The sequence below is a fragment of the Bemisia tabaci genome, chromosome 8 (genome assembly GCF_918797505.1).
Source record: "Bemisia tabaci chromosome 8, PGI_BMITA_v3".
Lineage (NCBI taxonomy): Eukaryota > Metazoa > Arthropoda > Insecta > Hemiptera > Aleyrodidae > Bemisia > Bemisia tabaci.
The window spans coordinates 36,903,021-36,926,413 of NC_092800.1; the positions used below are offsets into that span (position 1 = coordinate 36,903,021).

General features: G+C 36.7%; 1 protein-coding gene and 2 long non-coding RNA genes across 4 annotated transcripts; 2 read left to right on the plus strand and 1 right to left on the minus strand.

Moving 5' to 3' along the window:
- Positions 1-113: 113 nt before the first annotated feature.
- LOC140225320 (uncharacterized) lies at positions 114-2,708 on the plus strand. The gene is made up of 2 exons (XR_011900448.1): positions 114-1,197; positions 2,122-2,708. It is a non-coding gene; the product is annotated as an uncharacterized lncRNA (long non-coding RNA).
- Positions 2,362-9,355, minus strand: LOC109039316 (uncharacterized). The gene is made up of 4 exons (XR_011900447.1): positions 9,137-9,355; positions 8,101-8,255; positions 7,080-7,162; positions 2,362-4,167 (listed from the first exon to the last, which is right to left on the minus strand). It is a non-coding gene; the product is annotated as an uncharacterized lncRNA (long non-coding RNA).
- Positions 9,356-9,981: 626 nt separating this feature from the next.
- Positions 9,982-22,513, plus strand: LOC109038772 (pentatricopeptide repeat-containing protein 2, mitochondrial). 2 transcript variants are annotated; one of them, XM_072303829.1, is made up of 9 exons: positions 9,982-10,503; positions 11,082-11,313; positions 13,013-13,115; positions 14,298-14,492; positions 16,122-16,310; positions 17,522-17,641; positions 19,290-19,397; positions 20,274-20,438; positions 20,511-22,513. In XM_072303829.1, the coding sequence occupies exons 1-9, from the start codon at positions 10,437-10,439 to the stop codon at positions 20,616-20,618; spliced, it is 1,287 nt and encodes a 428-aa protein (XP_072159930.1). In that variant the 5' UTR covers positions 9,982-10,436; the 3' UTR covers positions 20,619-22,513. The 2 variants fall into 2 exon arrangements, with proteins under 2 accessions (XP_072159930.1, XP_018909506.2); XM_019053961.2 differs by having other exon boundaries at positions 20,274-22,513.
- Positions 22,514-23,393: the final 880 nt, after the last annotated feature.

Sequence of the window (23,393 nt, forward strand, 5' to 3'; positions counted from 1 at the left end):
TTGTCAGATGGGTTTACGGGGTTTATTACATTAGTCCAAATTTTGCATTTTATTAAGCGTAAAAGGCAACATTTAGCGATACTAACGTTACCTACCGTCAACATGTAAACAAAGAGAAAACAAGAGTCCGGACGTGAATTGCGGAGCGCGTGGCACCCCCTACTTTTAGACGAGTCGTCTCTGATTGGCTGATTCGCCTGGTGCCCACTTTCTGGAGCCCTTATGGAAAATAACACGGGGTTCATTTTCCATCGAAAATATCTCGAAAACAAGGAAAAATTTATACGTCCATAATCCAGAGGTCGATTCTCCAGATTTTTCTGAAGAGATTGATGGGTAATACATGACACTTCTTTCTCAAACACACGGAACAGCTCGACTTGGAAATTTTTTTTTTCAACTTGAAATATGGCACCCGCCGATTGTTTACTGACACCAGGTCAGCTGATAATGGGCACCAGCAGTTCTCGATCTGATATTTGACAAATTTTCAATTTAAAATAATCTTTTGTGACTTAAAATGGTTTTTTGTCTTTCAATCAGTATTGTCTTAATACTTTTTCACTTCAGTTTCTAAAGTTTATCGCGTTTCTTCATTGTTCCTTTCGCTCTTAATGGTTGAAGCTGAAGCCAAGTAGCTCGTCGGTTTGATCTGCTTTTTTTCCTCGTAGAGGATTTTATTGTGCCTCTCCTTTAAGTCTCAGCATTAGCAGTGTTACTTTTCCATCACATACACTTACTTCAGTAATCATCAAAGCTTACATTTCAGTTCTGTGTCTCCAAGTATCTGTGTCAGGAATCGTTCTCAGAGAGCTGCATCTCATGACTGCAGCATACAGATGAAAATTATGCTTGTTTTATGGTTTTATTTAAACAACTTGTGCTCTAAATTTATCATATGAAGTGACAAATGGTGTCTATTACTGTACTCGAAAGCCTAGCATAGAAACTTTGAGCACCTGTCTCAGTGTGAGCGGTTGTTTGTTGCGGTCAAAGCTGCTCGTTGATGACAGTTCCTCAAAGGAAAAGTCTTCGATGGATCAAGGATAATTGTCTCCCTAAAATAGTAGTTCACACCCTTTCTTCATGAAAATCTCAAAATTTAGTCTTCGTTTCAAGTTTGAGACCATTTCTTAGTTTTATCCTTGGTGTTGCGGTGTCATCAGAAGTGCACAATTTCTGCGGGAACAGTTCTAGGTATGATTTGGAATTTTTCAATTAAGAATGAACTGCAAATACCCAATCATATACCTACATCAATCAAGCTTGACAGTTATTAATGTAGGCTGAACCTCATGAGATACATGCGGCACTGTTGAATATTATGAAAAGAAGTTTCAACCATCCACCCCGAAGATAATTTGAATTCTATTTTGACGGACTGGTGAGAACTTGAGGTTTCATTTGCCTGAGGAGGCACCTTCCATATTCACTGCCAATGGAGTCCCTATCTTCTTCTCACAAGGGTATCTGAACATTGAAGTAGTTGTGGATTAACTTCATGATGCCGCAATCACACGCTGAATTTGTCAGCTGAATATGGCAGTCAACAGTCAGTGCTCAACAGCTGAAATTCCACTAATTCAAGTAATTTTGATCCAAACGCGTATCAAACCTATTCGAATAGTTCAGACAAATCAGACATTATCCGATGGTCGCTGAGAATCCTTGCTGAATTTTGCGCGTCAGGCATCGGGCCGATGACTTCCACATTCAAGCCACATTCAGCATGTGATTGTGGCATGAAAGGTAGATCAACTCTTAATAGCCTTCATCAGCAATATGATTGATGAATTTCAATTCTATAATTAATTAGCTGTGTTTTAGGTAGAGGCAAATATTCCATTCTTTTTAAGTCATTTATTCTTAATTTATGAGCAAATGGTTTGGTTTTTTTTTCTTTTTTTTTTATTGTAATTGCTAGTTGGGATCCAGACACACATTTGTTGAGGATTAGATGCATGAATGTGGTCAGTTGTATGTAAAAGAGAATGAAGAAGTACGGGTCGTAAGTATGTAAAGATAAAAAAGAAAATTATACTAAATAGATTATTCATTTATAACTAATGGTTGTAGTATTTTTAGAAACAATAAAAAAAAAGTATGATTCCCTGATTCCAGAGGAAACTGGCTACGGTGGCGTTCTGTAAAACCTCAGAAAACCTGAACTACACAAATGTCAAGGATCATTTGCTGAAATCAATCCTAATTGAGAAAAATCACATCAAGCGACAGTATTGGACATCCAGATTTTCTCCAAGTTTATTCCTAGAAAGAAAGAAAAAAATTAATTATATTTTTACTAGTGTTAGGGTCATCCCCTGAGGGGATGAGAGGTTTGGACACGAGATACTCAATGGATGCAGGTATGATGACGAACTGTATTGTGAGATGCCAAGTCCGACATCCCCGGACAGCTAGGCGACAGTGCTGCCTCAGGTGGCAATGTATAGAAGTACCGTAGAATTAAATAGACATACTTATAGTGAGCACAGTTTGAGCATCAAAGACAAAATATATGCTGAAAGAAAATTTATATTTTGGTCTTCGTAGAATCAAATAGACATAATGAGCACACTTTGAGCATCAAAGACAAAATATGTTGAGGATTGTTGTTTGCGAGAACCAACTATCTATTTTACATTGAGAGAATTTTTATGCATTTGTGGTAATAATTTAAAGAAAATATGAGATCCAAATTGACCTACCATTAAGACATTCCTTTAAAAAATGGATCTGGACAGCAACAATAGCCTGATAACACAATTTTGAAGTCTAGTGTGGAATTGATATAGGTAAAGAGTTCAATAAATGAACATGAATAATCATGATTTGCCTTATCATAGATTTCAGGTTTTTTTTCTCTTTTTTTTCTTTTTTTTTGAAGTTTTGAAAATCAAATAAAATTTAATCAGTTTGTTTTGTACACAATCAAAAGTAAGAATGTCCATATACAAAATTTCAAAAAGCTGTGATGTACTTCCATAGAAAAATAAATGAAGACATTTTCAGTACTATTTTCTAAAATGAAAAATTTGATGAGACCTTCTGATTGAAAAGTTGGATGTAGACATAGTTACTTGACAGTAATACAAATGAGAATGATACAATCAAAGAAAGAAAAAATCACAGATAGACTCTAAATGAATCATTGGATTGTAAAATTCATTCTACAAATGCTAAAACACATCTGGATCTAATTAAGATTTTATGATGCAGTGAGAGAAGATTACCGAGTGATTACGGAGTACAGAAAAAAAAGAAAAAAGAACCATACACAAATATCCTAAGAAAACTATTTTCCAAACAACTGATAAACATTATACTAGACAAATGCTTTTAAGCTCAGAGAGATAGTTTTTCGTTGCTACGGACAATTTTTGCCGAAGACATTGCCTTGCCCTTTTGGCAACAAATTAAATCAATAATAAGGTAGGAAGAGTATTTAAAAGAAAGAAAATAAATAGAGCCTATTGATTTAGTAATTGAATGTTGGGCGAAAAATATTTCTTTAGAGAGGTAAAACTTAACCAAAATTCCTCTGCTGTAAAATTTTTGAAAATTCGATCTGATCACTTTAAAATGAACTGATGAGAATAGATCCCATTAAGGCAAACACAGATACTCAAATTTAATTGACAATACACCTCAACTTCGTTCTTAAGTAAGTTACTGGAAATAAAAATGATTCGAAAAGAAAAAATAATGTTAATGGCAAGCCTAAGATACGCGAAAAAGTATGATCACTTACATATAGTCTGCACTGCTTCTAAATTTCTTTGAAAATGGTCTTTGTAGGAATGAAGGAAGCTTTTATTAAACTAAGGATTAAAACATCACATTATCAGGATAAATTTTCTACAAATAACTTAAAATATGAATTAGTTCCTGTTCGGGTCATCCCCTCTGGGGATGTTAAGGTGTGGTTACCACTTATTAATGAGAAATGATTTTCTCCATTCAATTGTGACGAGACACTAGCTACAAATTTTTGCGTAGAAGGACCATAATTTTATGTAGAGATAAATGACATTCCGTAACAATAAAATAACTGGAGCCGGACAGCGTTTAATAGCTTGCTACAACAGTTCTACTGCATTGTCCTTGTTGAAGTTCTACTTCATTGAGGTGATGGAGCGAATAATTACACTTCATTTTACAACAGTCCTAGAACAAAGAAAAAAATATAGAGGCTATTAGTTCAACCAAATTAGTAGTATAAATAGTTGCTCATAAGAATACCAACTTACTATTTCCTACCCGAAGAAATTAAATTCCTCGTATGACCTCTAATTTTTAGATGCTAATGTTAATGCAAAATATTTTACAACATGCACAGGGTTCCAATAAGTTTAATTTTCTGAGACTTGCACTGCTTGTCTTTTTTGAAGGGGATTGACAGGATTACTCTTTTTTTCTACTTACAACTCACTCAATATTATTAAACTTTTACTACTTCAGTACCTACTCTACATACATAGAGCCGCTTCTATAGCGCAGCCTCGCGCTCTGCGACGCCCAAACGCCATTGCCCCCCTATCCTCCCAGAGATCATCAGGCAATTGACACCTTCTGATCTCCTCCTCCACCCCTTGTCGCCAACCTTTCACAGGACGTCCACGCCGTCGCCTTCCGGGAGGAACCCAATCGAAAACCTGCTTGGGCAACCGATCGTCTGCCATCCTTCGCACATGTCCATACCAGACCAACTGCTTGGACCTGATATCGTGCACGATGTCCTTCTCCACACCCATTATCTCGCGCACTTTTTCATTGCGGACCTACCACCACCTACCTTTTCAGTACCTACTCTACCACTAAAAAATTCAAGATGGAATCTTGGCCAGACACATTAAAATAAATAGTTTTAAATATGAAGCCGCCATTTCAAGATGGACAAGTTAGATGGTCAAATTGGCTCCTGACTTACAGAAAGTTTATCTGATTTTAAAGTAAATGCCCGTTTAAAGTCACTTTAACATCCAAATTTGAAACATCCTCCGATTAGATGTTTTGCTCGACAGAAACTCAATAAACGTGAGATGGTAAAGTAGCAATTAAAATGAAATAATACGGTATAAATTATTACCCTGCCAAGTCATGATTTTGTATAAAGATTGGCCTCTTTTTCTTTACTTTATATTATTACAAAAGCAATGAATAACGATGAGGAGAGGCTGCTGCTCACTGATGAGTTGTATTATACACTTGCATAACTCCAGGATGAATTTGGAACAAATTACTTCATTTTCAATTCAGGCTGAGGAGAATCAAAATGTTCGTTGTTGTACCACTGCATAATGGTTTCTGTCTTCTTGGGGAATCATGTTCCACAAATCTGATATGTACGTTTCAAAACGAATTGTCATTTAATTAAAATTAGGATGTTTGAGATAACCGTGAAGAAATGAGGAGATTCCATTTGTCTCAAATTACAGAGAGGTGAAAAAACTGAGGAAATGCTTTGTTTTAAAAAGCTCTTCTTGATTGGCATCTACAAAATGCTTTTCTGTACTTGAGGCAACTTAATAAACTTCGAAAACTGTTTTCCTTTGGCTATTAATGACCCATGAAATCAGACAATTTATTATAAAAATTTCTCTTATTTTCCGCAGACTCAATGCTTTTTCTGCTGATATGGTGGAGTCTAACATTGAAATAAGATCTACAGAAGACAGATATCAGTTCAAATTTGTGCTTGGAAATATTGTCTGCATCATTAATTCGATCGTTTAAAAGTGGAAAAATATTATTCAAGTCTTCCTCTTGGCATGATTTTAGGATAATGTCAACACATTTCTTTGTGGTATACTTTGGTTGAATAAATTTACCTCCACTTTGAGACATAATTTGTCTGATAAGCCGTTCGCAACAGAAAGCAAGATTTCGGCAGTCCTCACCGGGAATGATCAGCCCTCCTTTATTTTTTTCTTCAATTAAAACAATAAAATCTTTGACCGGTTGAAAATTCATAGTGACGGTGCAAGCAGGACCTCAACACTTTTTCTGATGGCACAGCCGGCAATATACGTGACGACGACTTTGGTATACACCAATAAATTCGAGAATTCAGTAAATCTCCACAAACCACGCCCCAAAAAAAGAGAAAAAATTAGATGTTAAAAAGGTTTAAAGCAAGAGAAAATCCCATGATAATTTTTACTCAATTCCGATAAAAAAATTATGTTATATTACACACCGATCTTCTCTTCGTTTGCTTCTGTAAAGAGGGAAAAATTGAGGGTTCTGCAGTGGGAGTAAGTTCCAATTTCCCTGTTTTGGGGTTTCGAATGACACAATTTGGGCGAAAGTGGATGGAGCAAATCCTAGAGTTTCCATTCGGTATCCAATTTTCTCTCCTTATAAGCCTTAGCCACTTTTTGAGAACTTTCTCATTTGAAAGGGGTAATCTAACATCATTACAAAAGAATATTTTTCAAAACATCAATTAGGTAATACTTTATAATTGGAAAAAATTTAAAGAGAACTTTGTGATACAGAGAGCACTGAGTGAAAATCTCATGATGATGTTGAAGAGACAGAAAAAAAAAAAACTAGGCCTAGAGATAGGCCTTCTTAGGGACCACAGTACATTTTAAAATATGAAAAAGGAGTGGCATCATACGAGATACAAGGCTGTGAATCTAAACAGGCTAAGACCATGATTAAGAGGGTAGAAAAAACAGACTACAAAAATGAGTTTTCTAAGAACTGAAAAGACCAGTGACTTCGAAGAAATTTAAACAAACGCAATAGAATGTTTGAGTATAAAAGTATAAAAGCAAGCACAGGAAGTTACAGCTCTTGAAGGCCCACTCCCTCTCCTTCTTTCTTTTGCCGACACTGAGTGAAATGATAGGAGGTTCATGTGACAAAATGATCTCGATGAGCCAAGTTATCATTATTCTCCAGAGATTGCATTTTCGAGGTCATTAATTTAATTATACCTACATAGTTTTGATGCGAATACCAAGAAAATAATTGAGAGAGAGAACCTGGATACACATGGTTCAGTTTAGATCATACGCAGTTTCAGCTAACTTTACAGATGAGTACTTGAAAAATAGGAAAATACGAACCTGAAGAAGGAAAAATTCTCCTTGTCTCTTTTTTGTTCACTTCTTGACCTGCAATTGGGCACGCAGCAGCCACCCATGTTTATCTGCAAAATAATCAAGTATGTTAGCAACCCTTAACAAATTATGATCAACACTTGCCTAATGTAAACTTCGATAAAGCCTTTTTTTCTAAAAACCTAATGTAAACTTCGATAAAGCCTTTTTTTCTAAAATTACCACTCTTTGTGTTAGTCAGTCTTCAAAGCATTAAATTTTATTTGGACGCATTTTTTTTTTTTTTTTTTTCTTTTCATCAAACAAACAAACTATGTACAAGGAAACACTTTTCGATCTTTTATAAGACTTTTAAAAGCTTAATTAAATCATTAACTGTGCACTTAACAGTAAGTAACGATTATAATCTTAAGAAATAAAAAACTATAATTCTGATAATTGAAGAGAAATACTACCATAGGTACTTACGGAGTTGGAGGCAGTGCATAGAAAACTAAGAAGAGTGCCTTTAAATACTGATTACTGTCTACTATTTATTTGCATCAAAGTTAAGAAGAAGAGCTGAAAAAAACCACCCAGGGGCCACCCTTACCCCCACCCAATAATGTCCATGGCCTACCAAAAAGCGACCCTTCTATCCATAAAATAGTAGGTATCTCTAATTATTGCTGGTCATTATCTTCACTAGCCAGCTAATAATGACTTCACAAAAAAAAGAAAGAACGTACATTGGGAAAAAAATGTATTTAATGAGATGCTTTGTCAGAGAAAAAAGATTTGCTCCTGCATTAAAATGGAAAGACTTAAAAATTTCTCACGCGTCAATGAATGGCGATGAATTACACAAAAAGTTTTTCATCTATCAAGACATAAACGAAATTCTACACAGAATCAATTCAGGATTTTATTCCTTTTCATATTTTTTTCTCTCATTTTAAAACATTTATTCTTCCTTCAAAGAGACAGAAAAGAAGAAACAAATTGATGACCCTGTTTTACAGGAAAAAATATTGTTCTGACAACTTACTATGCCAACTGCTTCTAATATTGAGAATGAATAACTAGGAGCTTGTTGCCACAAACAAGCTGGTTTAATTCTAATTGCTGTGAAAGCTCGAGGATTGCCACATGATAATCAAAAGGGTCTTCCTCATACAACGGATCGATGTGCAGTTGTTAAACCTGAATGAAAAAAAACAACAACACCAAATATTAATGACATTGCATCCACACGGTCATTATTATTCCGATATTAATTTTTCATTCATTAGTGTCTAATGAGAGGCTTTTGTCGGAGAAAAAAGATTTGCTCCTGCTTTAAAATGGAAAGACTTTAAAATTTCTCACGCGTCAATGAATGGCGATTAATTACGCAGAAAGTTTTTAATTTATCAAGACATAAACGAAATTCTAGACAGAATCAATTCAGGAATTTATTCCTTTTCATATTTTTTTCTCTCATTTTAAAACATTTATTCTTTCTTCAAAGAGACATTAAAGAAGAAACAAATTGATGACCCTGTTTTACAGGAAAAAATATTGTTCGGACAAACTTACTGTGTGACACCAAATGTATGTTCACATTCTAAAAGACAGCAGTTTCAAGTCAAATAGACGTCATTCTGCCAAACAGATCTATGTAAATAGAGACATGAGCCCTGAGACCCATAAGGATATGCGATAACAGTGCTAACGTCATGATGCACACAGTTCTGTTTGATAGGACTTCGTCCGATTGTGAAATGATGACAAATCCAACATTGGCCACCCTTGCCCCCAGCCAATGTTGTCCATGGCCTGCCAACATGCGACCCTTCTACCCTTAAAATCGTAGGTATCTCCAATTAGTGGCTTTTAAAAACAAATAATTCCTTTTTTTCGACATTTTATGAGTCCAAATGTTTTCACTTTATTGCTCTGGAGAGCAGCTATAAGTCGTACCAAACCCAGGAGGAAAAAGGAAGAAAGTACTTTGGGAAGAAAAATGTATTTAATGAGAGGCTTTTGTCGGAGAAAAAGGATTTGCTCCTGCTTTAAAATGGAAAGAATTAAAAATTTCTTACGCGTCACTGGAAGGTGATGAATGATAGAGGATGCAGGATTTGCACTTATCGTCAAACCACACTTCAATTGAGTGAGAATTCAGTTTCTGTCCTTGTGTTTTCTTGAAATTTGCGAAAACACACACTTGATTCGAAACACAATGACATAAAAGCACAAGACCATTTTACCTGCACAAAAGATGATTACAAATTTCGGATCGAGATTCGAGAAGTCGAGATTATCAGCTGACCCGGTGTCCGGAGTAAACAATCGGCGGGTGCCATATTTCAAGTTGAAAAAAAAAATTTCCAAGTCGAGCTGTTCCATGTGTTTGAGAAAGAAGTGTCATGTATTACCCATCAATCTCTTCAGAAAAATCTGGAGAATCGACCTCTGGATTATGGACGTATAAATTTTTCCTTGTTTTCGAGATATTTTCGATGGAAAATGAACCCCGTGTTATTTTCCATAAGGGCTCCAGAAAGTGGGCACCAGGCGAATCAGCCAATCAGAGACGACTCGTCTAAAAGTAGGGGGTGCCACGCGCTCCGCAATTCACGTCCGGACTCTTGTTTTCTCTTTGTTTGCTACTCGTTCTTTCTCTGTTTCTACCACCCCACTCCTCGCCTTGCCTTGCCCCCTCTCCTCTGCCATCTTTGTTCTCCGCTGCGCCCTGCGCCCGCTGCGAGGTTGACTATCGAATCGTTATCGAATGATCCCGTCATCCCGATCGATAGATTCCTATCTCAGCCATATCTTCTATCGATCAAGGACATTCGATATCAATTCAACAATCGAGCAGGTTCTCCCCGCCCCGGCACCGAAACTTTATCAGCGTCCAGGGCTGCCGATTCGTGAGTAATTACTCACATCGTGAGTAATTTGAGCACCGGTGAGTAAAACGTGAGTAATGAGTAATTGGTGAGTAATCCGACGATCCGTGAGTAATCGTGAGTAATGCAAAATCCATGGGTAATTCTCAGTAATTCTCCATTTTTGGCGCGATTTGTGTGAGTAATCGGTGAGTAAAATTTGGAACGGTGAGTAATCGGTGAGTGAAAACAATGTCAATGTGAGTAAAATCGGGAAATGGTGAGTAAAAAGTGAGTAAAATTGAGAACGGTTAGTAAAATCGCGATCAGTGAGTAGCAAGTGAGTAAATTTTAGATTGGTGAGTAGCGTGTGAGTAAAAAATTCGCGAAATGTGAGTCCGAGTATCGGCAGCCCTGCACGTGGGACCAGAGAAAACCCACAATTTCTAGCAATTTTCGCGTATAAAGCAGTGTTAATTCCATTCAATTCTAAATTGTAGTTTCCATCATGTTTGCAAGATGTTTGACAAGTGCCATCAAACTGGTCCAACGACAGCAATCCAGTATTTTCTCAGGTACTTCCATATAATTGGTTCCTATAACCTCTACCTCTCAGCCCCTCTCTCAAGAATATATCTCATTATGACTTATGATGTAATGGTCTTTGAAAGTTTTTTCCCGACGAAGATAGATTTTGATATTCTTCGCAAGGTATCGAACACTGTGAAAACCTCTGGCTTTGTAGTTGTATTTCTCAGCATTGCTGTGGCCATCGGTCTTAGGCTGTACCGTAGCCTACGAGAATGGAGAGGCCGTAACTAGTCAGTTTTGTGACGTCAAGCTGTGTAGAGTAACGATTTTTGGTATTGAGCTTTCATTTCCTCGATTATTAGACAATGTCACCTATGGGTTAGTTAGTTTTCTGAAGTGAAATTTCATCCTCTTTCGAAAAGGTTCTTATGAATTATTGCAACAGATCAACCCCCGAGAAGATATCGGCACGGAAGAAACACGTGTCAGGCGTTCTCCCCTAAGAACACATGTTAAACGTAGTTACGTCCTCTCCATTCTTGTAGGCAACGACTGTATCTATTTAGAATTTTCCGCAGTCCTTTGTCCTCGTATTCCAATCACTGACTTTATGTTTTTTCAGGTGTGAGAACTCTTTACTCCTCAACAATGATGGGAATAGACAACTTCGCTCAAGTAAGAGAACTTCAAATCGAACAAACTCAAGATACAGCTGAAAGGTTCCGCACAAAAATGGGTGAATTTGTTGATCCCAGCTCCACAAATCTAGTTTTTACGGAGGATTTGAAGCTCATGGTATACATAGCAGCCAATGAAAAAGATGATCTCATGTTACTGGAGAAAATGATGAAAAAGTTAGTGAAATCTTTTTTTTCTACCTGTTCATCTCAGGAGTGAAGGAAATAATCTACCATGGCAACTCAGAATGTCATTGAAGAGTTACACTTTGTTATACCTGAACATTGATTTTTACAATCCACGCCCTGAAAAGTGGCAGGTGACAGGCAAAGACTAAGACATGCCTGGACCATCATCATAGCGGCCTGCATTACCATTGAACAACTCAGGCGTGTAACTAGTGAACCCTAAAACAACTGATCGAGCTGCTTATCTTAGTGTAAGAGCTCGACCTGCTGTTTCAGGCCCGCCACAAGGGGGGATACTGGGCCCCTAGTACCGGGACCCAGGGCCCAGAGGGGCCCATGCTGCCCTTGACACACTACTTTGAATTTAATTATGATCCTTGTCTCTCAAGGAAAGTGAATAATTTACCCTCAAAATGTCGTCAAATGTGAATAACTTTTCAAAAACACGCTGGGACTCTGTAGAATTCTTCTTACTTCTTTGAAAATTTCTATTTTTAAAGATTTTTTAGTGTATAAATCATTTTTTGTGTGTGATTAAACTTCTCGCCCTAAGGGTAATGATCATCTATTTACCTTTTCTTTATTTTAACCTTCTTGATTTTCATGATACTATAAATTATTTTTCTGGGGCGGGGGGAGGAAGGGTAGCATTCCTGGGGCCTGGGCCTTAAAACTGGTTCCAGGGCCCAAGCTGGGATGTGGCAGGCCTGATCTTACTCTGTCTCTCACTTACCACTTTTCATTAGGGATGTCGATACTCAGTATCAATACCGGTTTCGACACAAAGCATCGATACGGGTATCGAGCATTGAGCAGAAGTATCGATACCATCGATACTATTTCTAAGTTATGCTGTAATTCGGAGTTATGTCTGTCAGCTGTTTAATTCCGCCATATTTATGCTTTTCTCTAAACTGCCCCTGTTCGCATGCTGAGTCAACTATTATCAGCCCCTTACTGCTGTTATCGAACCGAGCTTTTAACATTTTTAACGGAAGTAATCATCCTGAAAAACCCGATTATTCCGTTGTTTGACACAGTGCATAGTGAAGGTGTAACTGAAGAGGGAGAGGTTGGTTATTAAAGAAAAAGAAGCTTTCTTCATGGCCAAATCAGATTTATCGATATCGGGGTCTGAGGATCGATACCACATGGTATCGATACTTTGGAAGCATCGGTTAAGTATCAACAACCCTACTTTTCATAGCATAAACTGAAAATACATTTTCAAGGATCAGTTAGACGGACCTGCATTTTTCTTGCTTGGCTTATTTATTTATCATGATTGGCACATGAGTCTTAGGACAAGCATGGTAAACGTTTAGTGGATACTCAGTTGGATACCTGACAATTTAAATCCTACTAAAAACTTTATTTCAGGTACCCAAAAATAAACATGAATGGAGGTGCAATTTTTTTTCTTTCTTGTAGGGCTTGCAAAATAGTGAAATGCTTTCGTAAATAATCTAAGCCCCTGCAAAGGATATGCAGTGTGGTGTGTATGGTTTACTCATTTTTCTTATGATGATTATTCTCTCTAATTTAAGAACTGATATTTCATTTTTTGAAAGAATTCTCTCTTTCTTACTGGACTAAGTTTCTTTCGTAAGAAAGAGGTGAAAATATTTTTTGATGAATTCTCCCATTAATTATGTCTGCAATGAAATATTAAATCTTTTTCTTTTAGGTTTCACAATCAAAACAAGGAATTGCGTTTTGGCACATTTTCATTTGGTCCTGTAGTCATGCGACTTTATACCTTGTTCAACTTGCCCCATGAAGCTTTCAAGGTAAGATTAATTTTTTTATTTTCATCAAAGCAATTGCCTGCTATTACACAGAGACGAAAAATTCCTCAATAACAAAAGTAATAAGAAAGTGTCAGTCAATAAAGTTATTGGAAAACATTTTTTGAAAAATTTGAGGTAAGTAATCGATAGTTTTAGGTAAACTTGTACGAGAGTATATTTGGTTTAACATCTATGACTTGAGTTTGCTTTTAGCCCTCAGATTTGAATATGAAAATCAACAAGTATTGTAAACTTCCATTTATTTGTTTGATTGATTGATTGATTGATGGACTTGAAACAATTTGATTGAGTAGTTTTCCTCAAAGAAAGCAAACCATCATGGGAAATCGTTTAACATTGTAATGCAATTGTGTTGTGTTAAAACTGCTAATGTCCCTTTTAGTGTATTTTCCGAAGGAAATACACTATTGCGTTTTTTCCAGCTTTCAGTTTTTTTTATTTTATTAATACTTTTCAAGAGGTGATACAATCATGAAAATGGTGCAAAGACTTGCTGTGGGATTAAGATAACCCATCAACGAGTATTAACACCTTTCAAATGGTTATGTCTAACTCTGAAAAGTATCATCAACTCCATAAGATTCAAGGCCGGAAAAATAGACAATAGCAGTTTTTGCACAACATTATTCAATTTAGATGCGCGGTTTTCGTATTTAGCCATCAATATTCGAAGCTTTAAGTCTATTATTTATATGTATAATTAAAGATCAGAAAATAGTACATAAATCATAACCAATTCATACAAATCAGTCGCTGCACTATTTTCTAAGATCTATTCCAGCACCGAACTTTCTTTGTATGATGCCTATATGATGTACATTTGGCTCATCTCAAAATAATCCCATGAGAAATTTATATTTACCTCCCGCTGTCTCCTTAACTAACCTGCGTGGATTACTGCCTGGCTTTGGTTGTTGAAAAGGATGTAGAGCCATAAGTAATGTTGAGGCAACCTTTTTGGCATCATTGCTAGGCACGAGGTTTTGCGCTAAATATTTAGAGAGAAAACTTTGAGGAGGCAGCTGAAAAATATTCTCTTCTCTGTGTAACTGCCTACATTTGCTAATTTTATAATCTCTCAACTGTGCAAAACTATCTTGAAGAAGTCCCTACTTACTTACTTTTAAAATACTTACATCAGGTAACTCTTTTGTGTCTTAGCTTTTCAAGGATCCGGACCTTAATGGATTTTTTGACCAAATCACAAGTTTTGTGCTCCTAGCCGATCTCCTTTTCAAGAATGAAATGTACGAAGAAGTCTTGGAAGTCTACAAAATTATTCAAGACAAGCAAATACAGAATATGAGGTTCCCCAAGAATCTAACCACTGTTGTTTTTGCTGCTTTGTACAAATTGGTAAGTATGAGGTGCTTTTTAAACTTTTGTGAGAACCAGGCTCGTAGTAACTATAAATATCTATGTGTCTAACCCATATTGTCGATAAAACCTGAGATTTTGTTATCAGAGCTAACGCGGTCGCAAACTACAGATCTAAATTAATTTTATAGAAGAGAAGCTCAAAGTGTCTACAGGTCTGGAAAACTAGGAATTGTCAGGGAATTTCATTGGATCAGGGAAAAGTCGAAAATTTCTCAAAATATTTAGTGCGTCCAAAAAGTATGGGGACTGGTGCTGTAACCTCAAAACTAAGAAAGCTATGAGCCTGATCTTGGTTTCATTCGAAAGATTAAGTGAGACCAAGATCAGGTCCCTAGCTCTATTAGTTTTGAAGTCAGAGCACCAGTCTGGATACTGCTTGGATCCAAATGTGGATTAGAAACTTGAAAAAGTTTGAAATCTGAATAAATATTGGTCCTCTCCACACAATCCAACTGAGTCGTGATCTGGTCCGAGGTTCACTGCCCTGAGTTACATTCTGAATAGTGAATAGAGGAATAACTTTTAACAAAGAATTGCAACATTTAGTCAATTGAAGGATTAATAATTGGAGGGAAAAGGTTTATTTGTTCTTGTCTATCGCACTGAAATTAATGCTGAAAACTTCTCATTTTCACTTCTAAGCTTTTAAATTGCCAAGTTGAAAAGTTAGCAAATTTTTTTCTTGCCAAAGTTGTGGACACCCCGGAAGCTGTAAAGGTTTTGCACCCTTCCAATAAGTTACAGGGTTGCACAGTCAGGGAATTTTATAAAGTCAGGGAAAACCTGGAAATGTCAGGGAAAAATTGTCAAATCACCTTCATTTGCTTTCTCGAGTGGGTTTGATGTTTTTAACGAATTTTGCCGGAAAACTATTCCTAACTTTGACTTTTGAAATACTGGCATGTACTCAATGGACCACTAGACAAGGTACAAATTTCACCATTCTGATTCATGTTTCTTAACCAAAATTTCACGTAGAACACGATGCGTACAACGAAAATTACCGAAATCAACTCCTTACGAAGATATTTAATGATTCTTGATACGTGAATTCAAACCACCTGCTCATGAAAACTCAATGCTCTACGTAATTCACATCGCGCGCTAAACGTTATCATGACAGTATCTGCGATTTAAAAATCTGGCAACCTCAATTTTGACGCTGTGGCTCAGTTATAGAAAATTGATTATAGTTTGAACAACACATGGTGGGAAATGAAAATTGCTCGATTGAAAAGCTTGCTGAAACCGTTGTAGTGCGCGATTTGACTAACATAGAGCTTTGAGTTTCTTGTGAGTGGGCAGTTCAAATTCCTCGTATGCAATGTGAAATAAAAACGTTCATATCTTCGTTAGGAGTTAGTTTCAATAATATTCGTTGCACTAATCGTGTTTTACGTGAAATTCTGGTTAAGAAACATGTATCAGATTGCTTAAATTCGTACCTTGTCTAGTGGTCCATTGTCAGGGAAATGTTAGCGAATGTACTTTTCCAAATTCTGTGGCAACCTTGAAGTTAAGGTGAGTCAGCTCTTTTCAGACCACTTTGATACAATTTTATTAATTGTTAATCACAGTGCCCGCATCCGACTGTTTTTCTTGCAGAATACTCCTGAGGCATTTGAAAAATGCGTAGGCTACATCAAAGAAATGGATGAAGCAGGTCACCAGCTGGTCAGGCGAGCAGTTTGTTTCGCAGTTAAGCTAGCCATTAATCAAAACAAACCTGAGCTTGCCAAAGAACTACTGGCACGAATCAGAGGGCAAAATTATATCACAGTGAAAAACTTACAGGTGATGCTTCCTCTTCGTTACAGATGCCTCTTCTTTAATCAAGCTCCATTTAATTTATTGGAATATTTGCTGAGATTGATTAAGTTCACTTTGATTAGATGGGGATTCTTCTAGCAGTCGGAAAAAAATGCATGTTAATTCTAGGAGACGTTGTTACCGCTGCATTCTTGTGCACATCAATATTCAATCATGTTAAATCAAAGTTTTACGGTGTTCATAATTATTATGAAGGAGGAAGCCAAAACCGTTGAAGAATATGACTCAACAGTCAATTTTCTTTGTGAGATCTTTTTATTTTTAAACTGTGAATGTTCAGGAGAAAAAAGTAAGGAAATTTGTACGCCTCTTTTTTTAAATACACTGTCTGCATTGGTAATGTGTAAAATCTAAGTTTAAGGATCTGCACATGATGTATTTGTAATTTATTGACTCGTTAGTTTTAAGGTGGTTTATCAAAGCTTTACTGACAGTTGGATCTAAGTACTTTTTTAGAGAATTTCAGAGCATCGTATCCTGCTGTAAGTATGTCAAGTATTTTCATACAAAACTTGACCAAAGAACCACTTCAAATTAACTCCGAAAGTATCTTATGAGTCAATATCTCAAATCATTTTGCCCTTAGATTTTCGAAATGCATAGGCAACATACTTTAAGAGCTATTTTTAATTGTTTCTTGGTCGCATTTGCTGCATAAATATGTGATGTGATGCCCAGAAATTTTGCAGAAATGCCCTTAAATCTAGAAAGTATAAATCCTCTCTATTCTAATAAAATCATTTTTAAGACGCTCGATGGTCGAGGTGAGAAGGGGGAGTATGACGGTCGATGGGCAGGAGTGAGGAAGGGGAGTTCAAAGGTCAGAGTTTTAATAGAGAGGTTTTTACCTTCAGAGGCCTTTGTTTAGTCATGGACAGCCGTATGTGGCCCTGTCAAAAATAACGACCTCCATAAAAATAATTAAAATTCAGAATAAGGAGAAGGTCATTGAAAATAGTGTTGGCGGAAAATTTTTCTTTGAAACATTGTTTTGTTATTCAACTAAAATTATTTGCTCATTAGCCGCCAATGGACGATTTCGTCGATTTCGCTGGCCAGGGGGCAGAGGCCCCCTAGTTAATTGATGAACTATCAAATCTCTCTCTAAAGTGCTGAAGAACCACTGCAAGGCCATGTTTGATTTTATTAACACTCTCCTAATTTTTTCTTTTTAGATTTTAGCTTTGGCAAACCTAGGTAGGGCCGATGATGCCCTCCCACTTTTAAGGAGTGAAATAGATAATGACGTTCCTTCAAGAAGTAGAGATCAAGGAGGAGCCTTTTTACAAGAAGTTGTAAGTTTTTTCGTCCATATCTTCAAGTCAACTCATTTGCATACTAGCATTTCTTTGTTCATAGTGCTCAGGAATAATGCTTAATTTGTCTAAAATCAGTAACTTTGGATACTTCTAAAAGGTCATAGAGCTCATCAAATGACGCCGACGCATCAAATGAGATTCTTTATCTGCACAGTAAGTTTTATCTGTAGTCAATGAAAAACAGTTGTTCAGAGCTTTTTTTGTTTTATTTACCTCTGTCAAAAATCAAGAAAGATGCTAAATCACTAAAGCAATGAGATTACAGAGTTGTAAGGCTTACCTCACCGGTTTGAAGTTTAATTTGAATTGTAACAAAATCACAGCGGTTTGGACTCGCTGTCACGTAAGTAAAATCACACCAATTTAGGTGGACGAATAAAGAAGGAGAGAATTAAAACATGGGTAAACAAGGCTAAAAGATTAAAAACACCAAAAGGCAGGATGTTTCTAGCTGTTACCAGCTCATTTTCAGCTGCAAAAAACACAAAAAAACAAGTTAAAAATTAAGTGGCGACCTGACCCCAGCCGTTATCACGTAACCACTGGAATTCAGTACGGAACATCCGAGGCAGACACAGTGGCCGCCTACACACCAACCAGTGTGGAAGATGGGTAGGCAACCCCTGCTCCCACACATCTGCCCACGAAATACGAATAGATGACAGACGCGCACTTACTGAGTCCACTTCATTGAAAAAATTGGTGATATGCAGCCCCTAAACCTTCCACATGCAACTTCCGAGCAGACGTGAATCTTTCTCCGAATTGTAGGTGGAAGCACCTGCCAAGCCGTTAACCTACCATGAGCTTCCCGCTGTAGCAACCTGGCAAAAATTTGTGGACAGCAAACTCTAGTGTAGTGTAGTCTTTCTAGTCTTTTCAATTTTTGGAAGCTATCCTGTTAGCTGTACGTCCAATGTCCACCTGGATTTGTGTGATTTTACAAGCCAGCGAGTGGAAACTGTCGTGATTTGTTCAAGATTCAAATTGAGCAATCAGGTCAGGTGAAGTATTTTTATACTTGTAAATCGAAGGACTAAAAGAGAAAGAGGAACTACTGTCAAAAATGCGTCAGATTCATAATGTTTTGATTTGTAGAACTATACCTATGGTTTTATCTATCAGGAAGTCCAAAAAGCCCAACCAAAATACTTGCTTAGGTCATCAGTTTTTCAAAAAAGACAACACAGATGAAAATTTGCAAAACTATGCCACAGAAGAAAGATCCAATTTTTAGAAAACCCAAAAATGTGTTTTTATGAATAAGTAACACTATGCTATAGAGGGTTAAAGTAATGAATTAATTGAGAATTCTGGACACTCAAATTGTTCCAATTTCCATGAAGGCTTATAAATGTAGCTGAAAAAATGTCGTGGTAAGGGTCATTTAGTCTATACATGATCACAAAAACCCGTTCCAAGGAAACAGGGGGCCGACCACCCTCCCTGCTCGCTAGTTGTACCTGTAGCAGCTAGGCACTTGTGTTCGCAGGCTATATAAAATCTTTTTAAACCTTGGGTTTCAAATTTGGGCTCAAAAAGAAGACACGCCAAGCCCTACTTCTTACTCACAACTACAAATTTCATTATGGATACAATAATTTATTTTTTTTATGTGTTTCAGATCGATAGATTAGAAGAGGAAGTCGTAAAATTGGACCAGAAAGAAGTAACAATAGAATTCAATAGGATAAAAGAAATTTTAAATCAAAACGCACTAGTACAGGACAAGGTAAGTCTCATATTCCTTTTGCAGCTTCATGCTGTAAGAAATCATTTGCCTTTATCATTAGGAACACGGTTAGGATTGACATTTTAACCCAATATGATAAAAAGTTTGAAATGTCCACCAGTCAATATTTTTAGCTATAATCCAAGAAGTGTAAATAGCTAGAGGCACTGATTGTTTTGTCAAGCAGGAAAAGAGAGGTGTAAGGCCGGCAGAATTTTCTTTATTTCAAGAAAAAATTCACTCCCCTGAGCTGAAAATCTTCCTTGAGAGATAAAAATGAAGAAGTTTTTTTTAATAAATTTGATACAAATCCTCCGAAATCTTACAAAAGCCTTAAAATGTGCAAGCACAAATTTGAGAACTACAGCAAACAGTACATCTGCCTCTGAAAGACCTGCAGCTCATGGGACAAATATTTTGTCCATTTAACCGAATCATCAAGCGTTCCTCAAGATCAGTTGTGCTTTCACTCATTGACCTATGAATCAATTTTGGCTATAACATACGCAAATCAGTTATTTTGAGCAATACAAAATCATCCTAAAATTCATTCGCTGCCATTGAAAATCAATATTTTGCTTGAGTGGGCCAAGAAACGGCTCTCATCAATACCACTTCTTTCAAAACTAAGGCACACCCTGGAGGATCGATGTTTATACTTTGGCCCATTCCCCTAGATCTTTTCTATTTCAATGTTCATCTCAGTGCGTTACTCAGAACAATCTCTCTGAAGAACCTCTCTTTTATGTATAATATCCAGATTTACTTTGAAGCTCCTTACCTTAAAACTCCGCATCAAAATTTTAGTCCTAAAAAATAGATTAAATATCTGTTTTTTCGCGGTTAAGTCAATCCCCGTTTTTGTTTTTTTCACAGAGTCTGGACTCATTTTTACTGGCCGAAATCAACATTATTCCCTCTACTCCAGAGAGATCGTTTTTCGAAGGCGGCTTCAACACGAGGAACCCTCGAGACGGTAAATACCAAGACAGGGGTTTTGCACCTAGAGGCAGAGACAGCTATGACCGCAGAGGCAGCTTTGACCGCAGAGACGGCTACGACCGCAGAGACGGCTACGACCGCAGAGACGGCTACGACCGCAGAGACGGCTACGACCGCAGAGACGGCTACGACCGCAGAGATAATTTCGACCGCAGAGATAACTTCGACCGAAGACGAAGAGAAAGACCAAATGGGCCAGGCCTCAGAGACCTAGTTTAGTTGCCAGAAAATAATTTGGTATCATAGATCCCTGGAAACTTTAATAATAGTGCTCTTAGATTGTGTTTATTTGAATCTTGGAGACTCTCGGGTAGCTGTCAGTCCAACCGGTACTTCAAGTCAAAGTTACATCTCTAGGTCATGAATCAAGGAGAGAAAATTGTGCTTTAGGTTCTAATGCGCAATTGTTATTGCAGGATAAATATCTTTGACCCTAATAAAAGTATAGTTGATTAGCTGTGGGTCCACTTTCCTCTGAGGGGAAGTCAAAACCTGGTAAAACCGTAAGTTAGAATGGACTGCAAGACGAGGTACAAAATGGAGCGTTACAAACGTCTCATCAAAAGCTTAAGCAGAAACAATTAACGCAATGAAACTTTCCAAATTTATCTTACAAGTTGGAAAATAATGATTTTTGTCTGTGCTAATTCGCATTTCCTGCTTACAGAGAAGCCTGAGTCTACTCTAGCAAATCGAGAGCTAAACTGATTTTGATATATTTCACGATGGAAGAATTTTATGTGAACTAACTTTTTTTGGAAAAAATTAAAGGTATCTTGTATCAGGAGAAGAAGGAAGTGTGTGTGAAACTAAGCTTCATTTCCCCAACGCACGGGTTAATATCTCTTCCTAATTTGACCCATATTGATTATAGTCTTTGAAGGAGAGGGAAGTTGAAATTGTCTGTTAATAATGTGAACTGTGAACGTTTATTTCTCACTTTTGAGTAGAATGTGGAAGTTTTTTTATATGTTTTACCTTGTCTACGTAACATATCGATGGTGAAACTACCAGACCACGTATCTCGTTTGCGGTGTTTAAAAATCTCCATTCACATTTTATTTTTTTTAAGGAGATCAAGTCAATACCATTCCTTACAATTTTCACAGATTTTTCTCCGCACCAAGAGGAAAAATCACGGAAGTTTTCACGAATTGACGTTGAGTAGTTTTCCAATTAAAAAATAAAGTATGACAGGAAGTCTGCGACGTCACAAACTGAGATACATGGTTTGGTAGTTTCACCGTCGATATTGTTTAGTAGTCATGTGTTGTAGTGCTTAATTGCTTACCTTTTCTGGTTGTCCATCAGAGTTATGTTCTCTAATGAATTTCAGTGCAAAACTGTAGAAAAAGAGTGTTCAGCTCAAGTAGGTGCATTGGAATACTTAGCTGGGGTCCCACAAAAACAGAGGACTCGTACAGTTTGGCTCTGTTTTGGCGTTTTGATAACCCTCTGCCAATTTATAAAAATCAAGCATCAAAACCTTGACAACTCTTATGAGGAATTTATTGCCTATTCAGCAATAAATGTTCTCAATAATTCAAAACTATTCTTGTCAAAGAATAAGATTTAACCGTCAAAATTTTCAAAAATTTGTATTCTTTTTCCACCCTAAACCATACCATACTGCTTGAGGCCAGAAAAGGGGTCGATATGTTGCCATGGACTGTTGGCTCAGTTGCCTGTTGGACCAAGTTTAGCCATAATTCACCGAGTTGCATTTTGGGAACAATTAAGTAAGGGATAGTTTTGAATTTAATCAATCATACATTTTCTCCTATGAAAAATTCAAAGTTGGGAGAAAATATTTGAAATGTGAGAATTGTCATTTAACTCCATCCTTGATATCGTCTCATGGAAAAATATAATTTAAATATCTTTTTCCGGTTTCAAACTTGATGTGGCTGTGTACGTTTGTGTTAAACTCTGTCCAGTATTCCTATTCAATTATCTACTCCTGATTTTTTTTTCTTGATTTATGACTTGGATGTTGTAATCAAAGCTTTTCATAAAAGTTAAACCATTGTATTATACATTTTTTTTTTGTCTTCATTTTTTGAATAATGGCCTGTAAATACTGAAATCATAAGAATAAAATTTTTTACCTGTTATCATTGTCTTTATTATTTGATTCTTTGTCACCATGACAAAATCCAGTTAGAATCCAAAAGTTTTATGAAGCTTCAAAAACCACCATCACCGAGAGGATTCTCTCTTTCAAACTCCTGAGTGAAAACATTTTTCATCAAAATTTTTTGAGACATTGATCCTCTATGACCTGCTTACAACTTTTCAAATATGATTAAAAACTAGCCTTTCACCGCTTCATCTAATCACCGTCAAAAAATGTTCTCAGTGTCAACCCATCTATTTTGATGTTCCTCAAGTCAGTTAAAGCAAATCTTTAAACATTTTCATAAATATGAAACTTGTTTTCATTTATTGCAGCTATATTTTTGTAAAAACACTAAAATGGGAAGCAAGAATCAAGTTGAAAGATAAACAGAAAGATGACTCCAACGTGTTAAACTGAAACAATTTTCCTCTTTTTACTGAATGGGGGAATGAAGAAGGATTTTGGATGACTATGCTACCTCCCATTATCAGTGTCTTGCTTTGTCTTTAGTCCTCAAATATTTTGGAACTGTCAGGGATTCATGAGCAGCAAGGGCGCAACGCTTTTTAGCTTGTCTAAACCCTTCCCCTAAATTTGGTACAAAGTTGGACAGAAAACCCCTAAAATTTTCGAAATCACGATTATAAAACAAGGACAGATGACTTTGATTTACAGCTCTATCGCAGCATGTGAACTTGAATGTATAGGGAAAAATGTATTGTGAGCCAACAAGAATTCAAAGAATAGTTGTTCAGTACAGGAACTTTAAATTCATCAAAACCTTATTAAATGGTAGCAAGACACTCTTTACTTTTGGATCACCCCCAACTCCTTGCTTCGTTACATTGACTCACTGACTAATAAGTGATTCATGG

Coding starts and splice junctions, on each gene's coding strand:
- LOC109038772 (XM_019053961.2), top strand. CDS start 10,437: ATGTTTGCAAGATGTTTGACAAGTGCCATCAAACTGGTCCAACGACAG. Junction 13,116..14,297: donor TGCCCCATGAAGCTTTCAAG/GTAAGATTAATT, acceptor TTTGTGTCTTAG/CTTTTCAAGGATCCGGACCT. Junction 16,311..17,521: donor TCACAGTGAAAAACTTACAG/GTGATGCTTCCT, acceptor TTTTCTTTTTAG/ATTTTAGCTTTGGCAAACCT.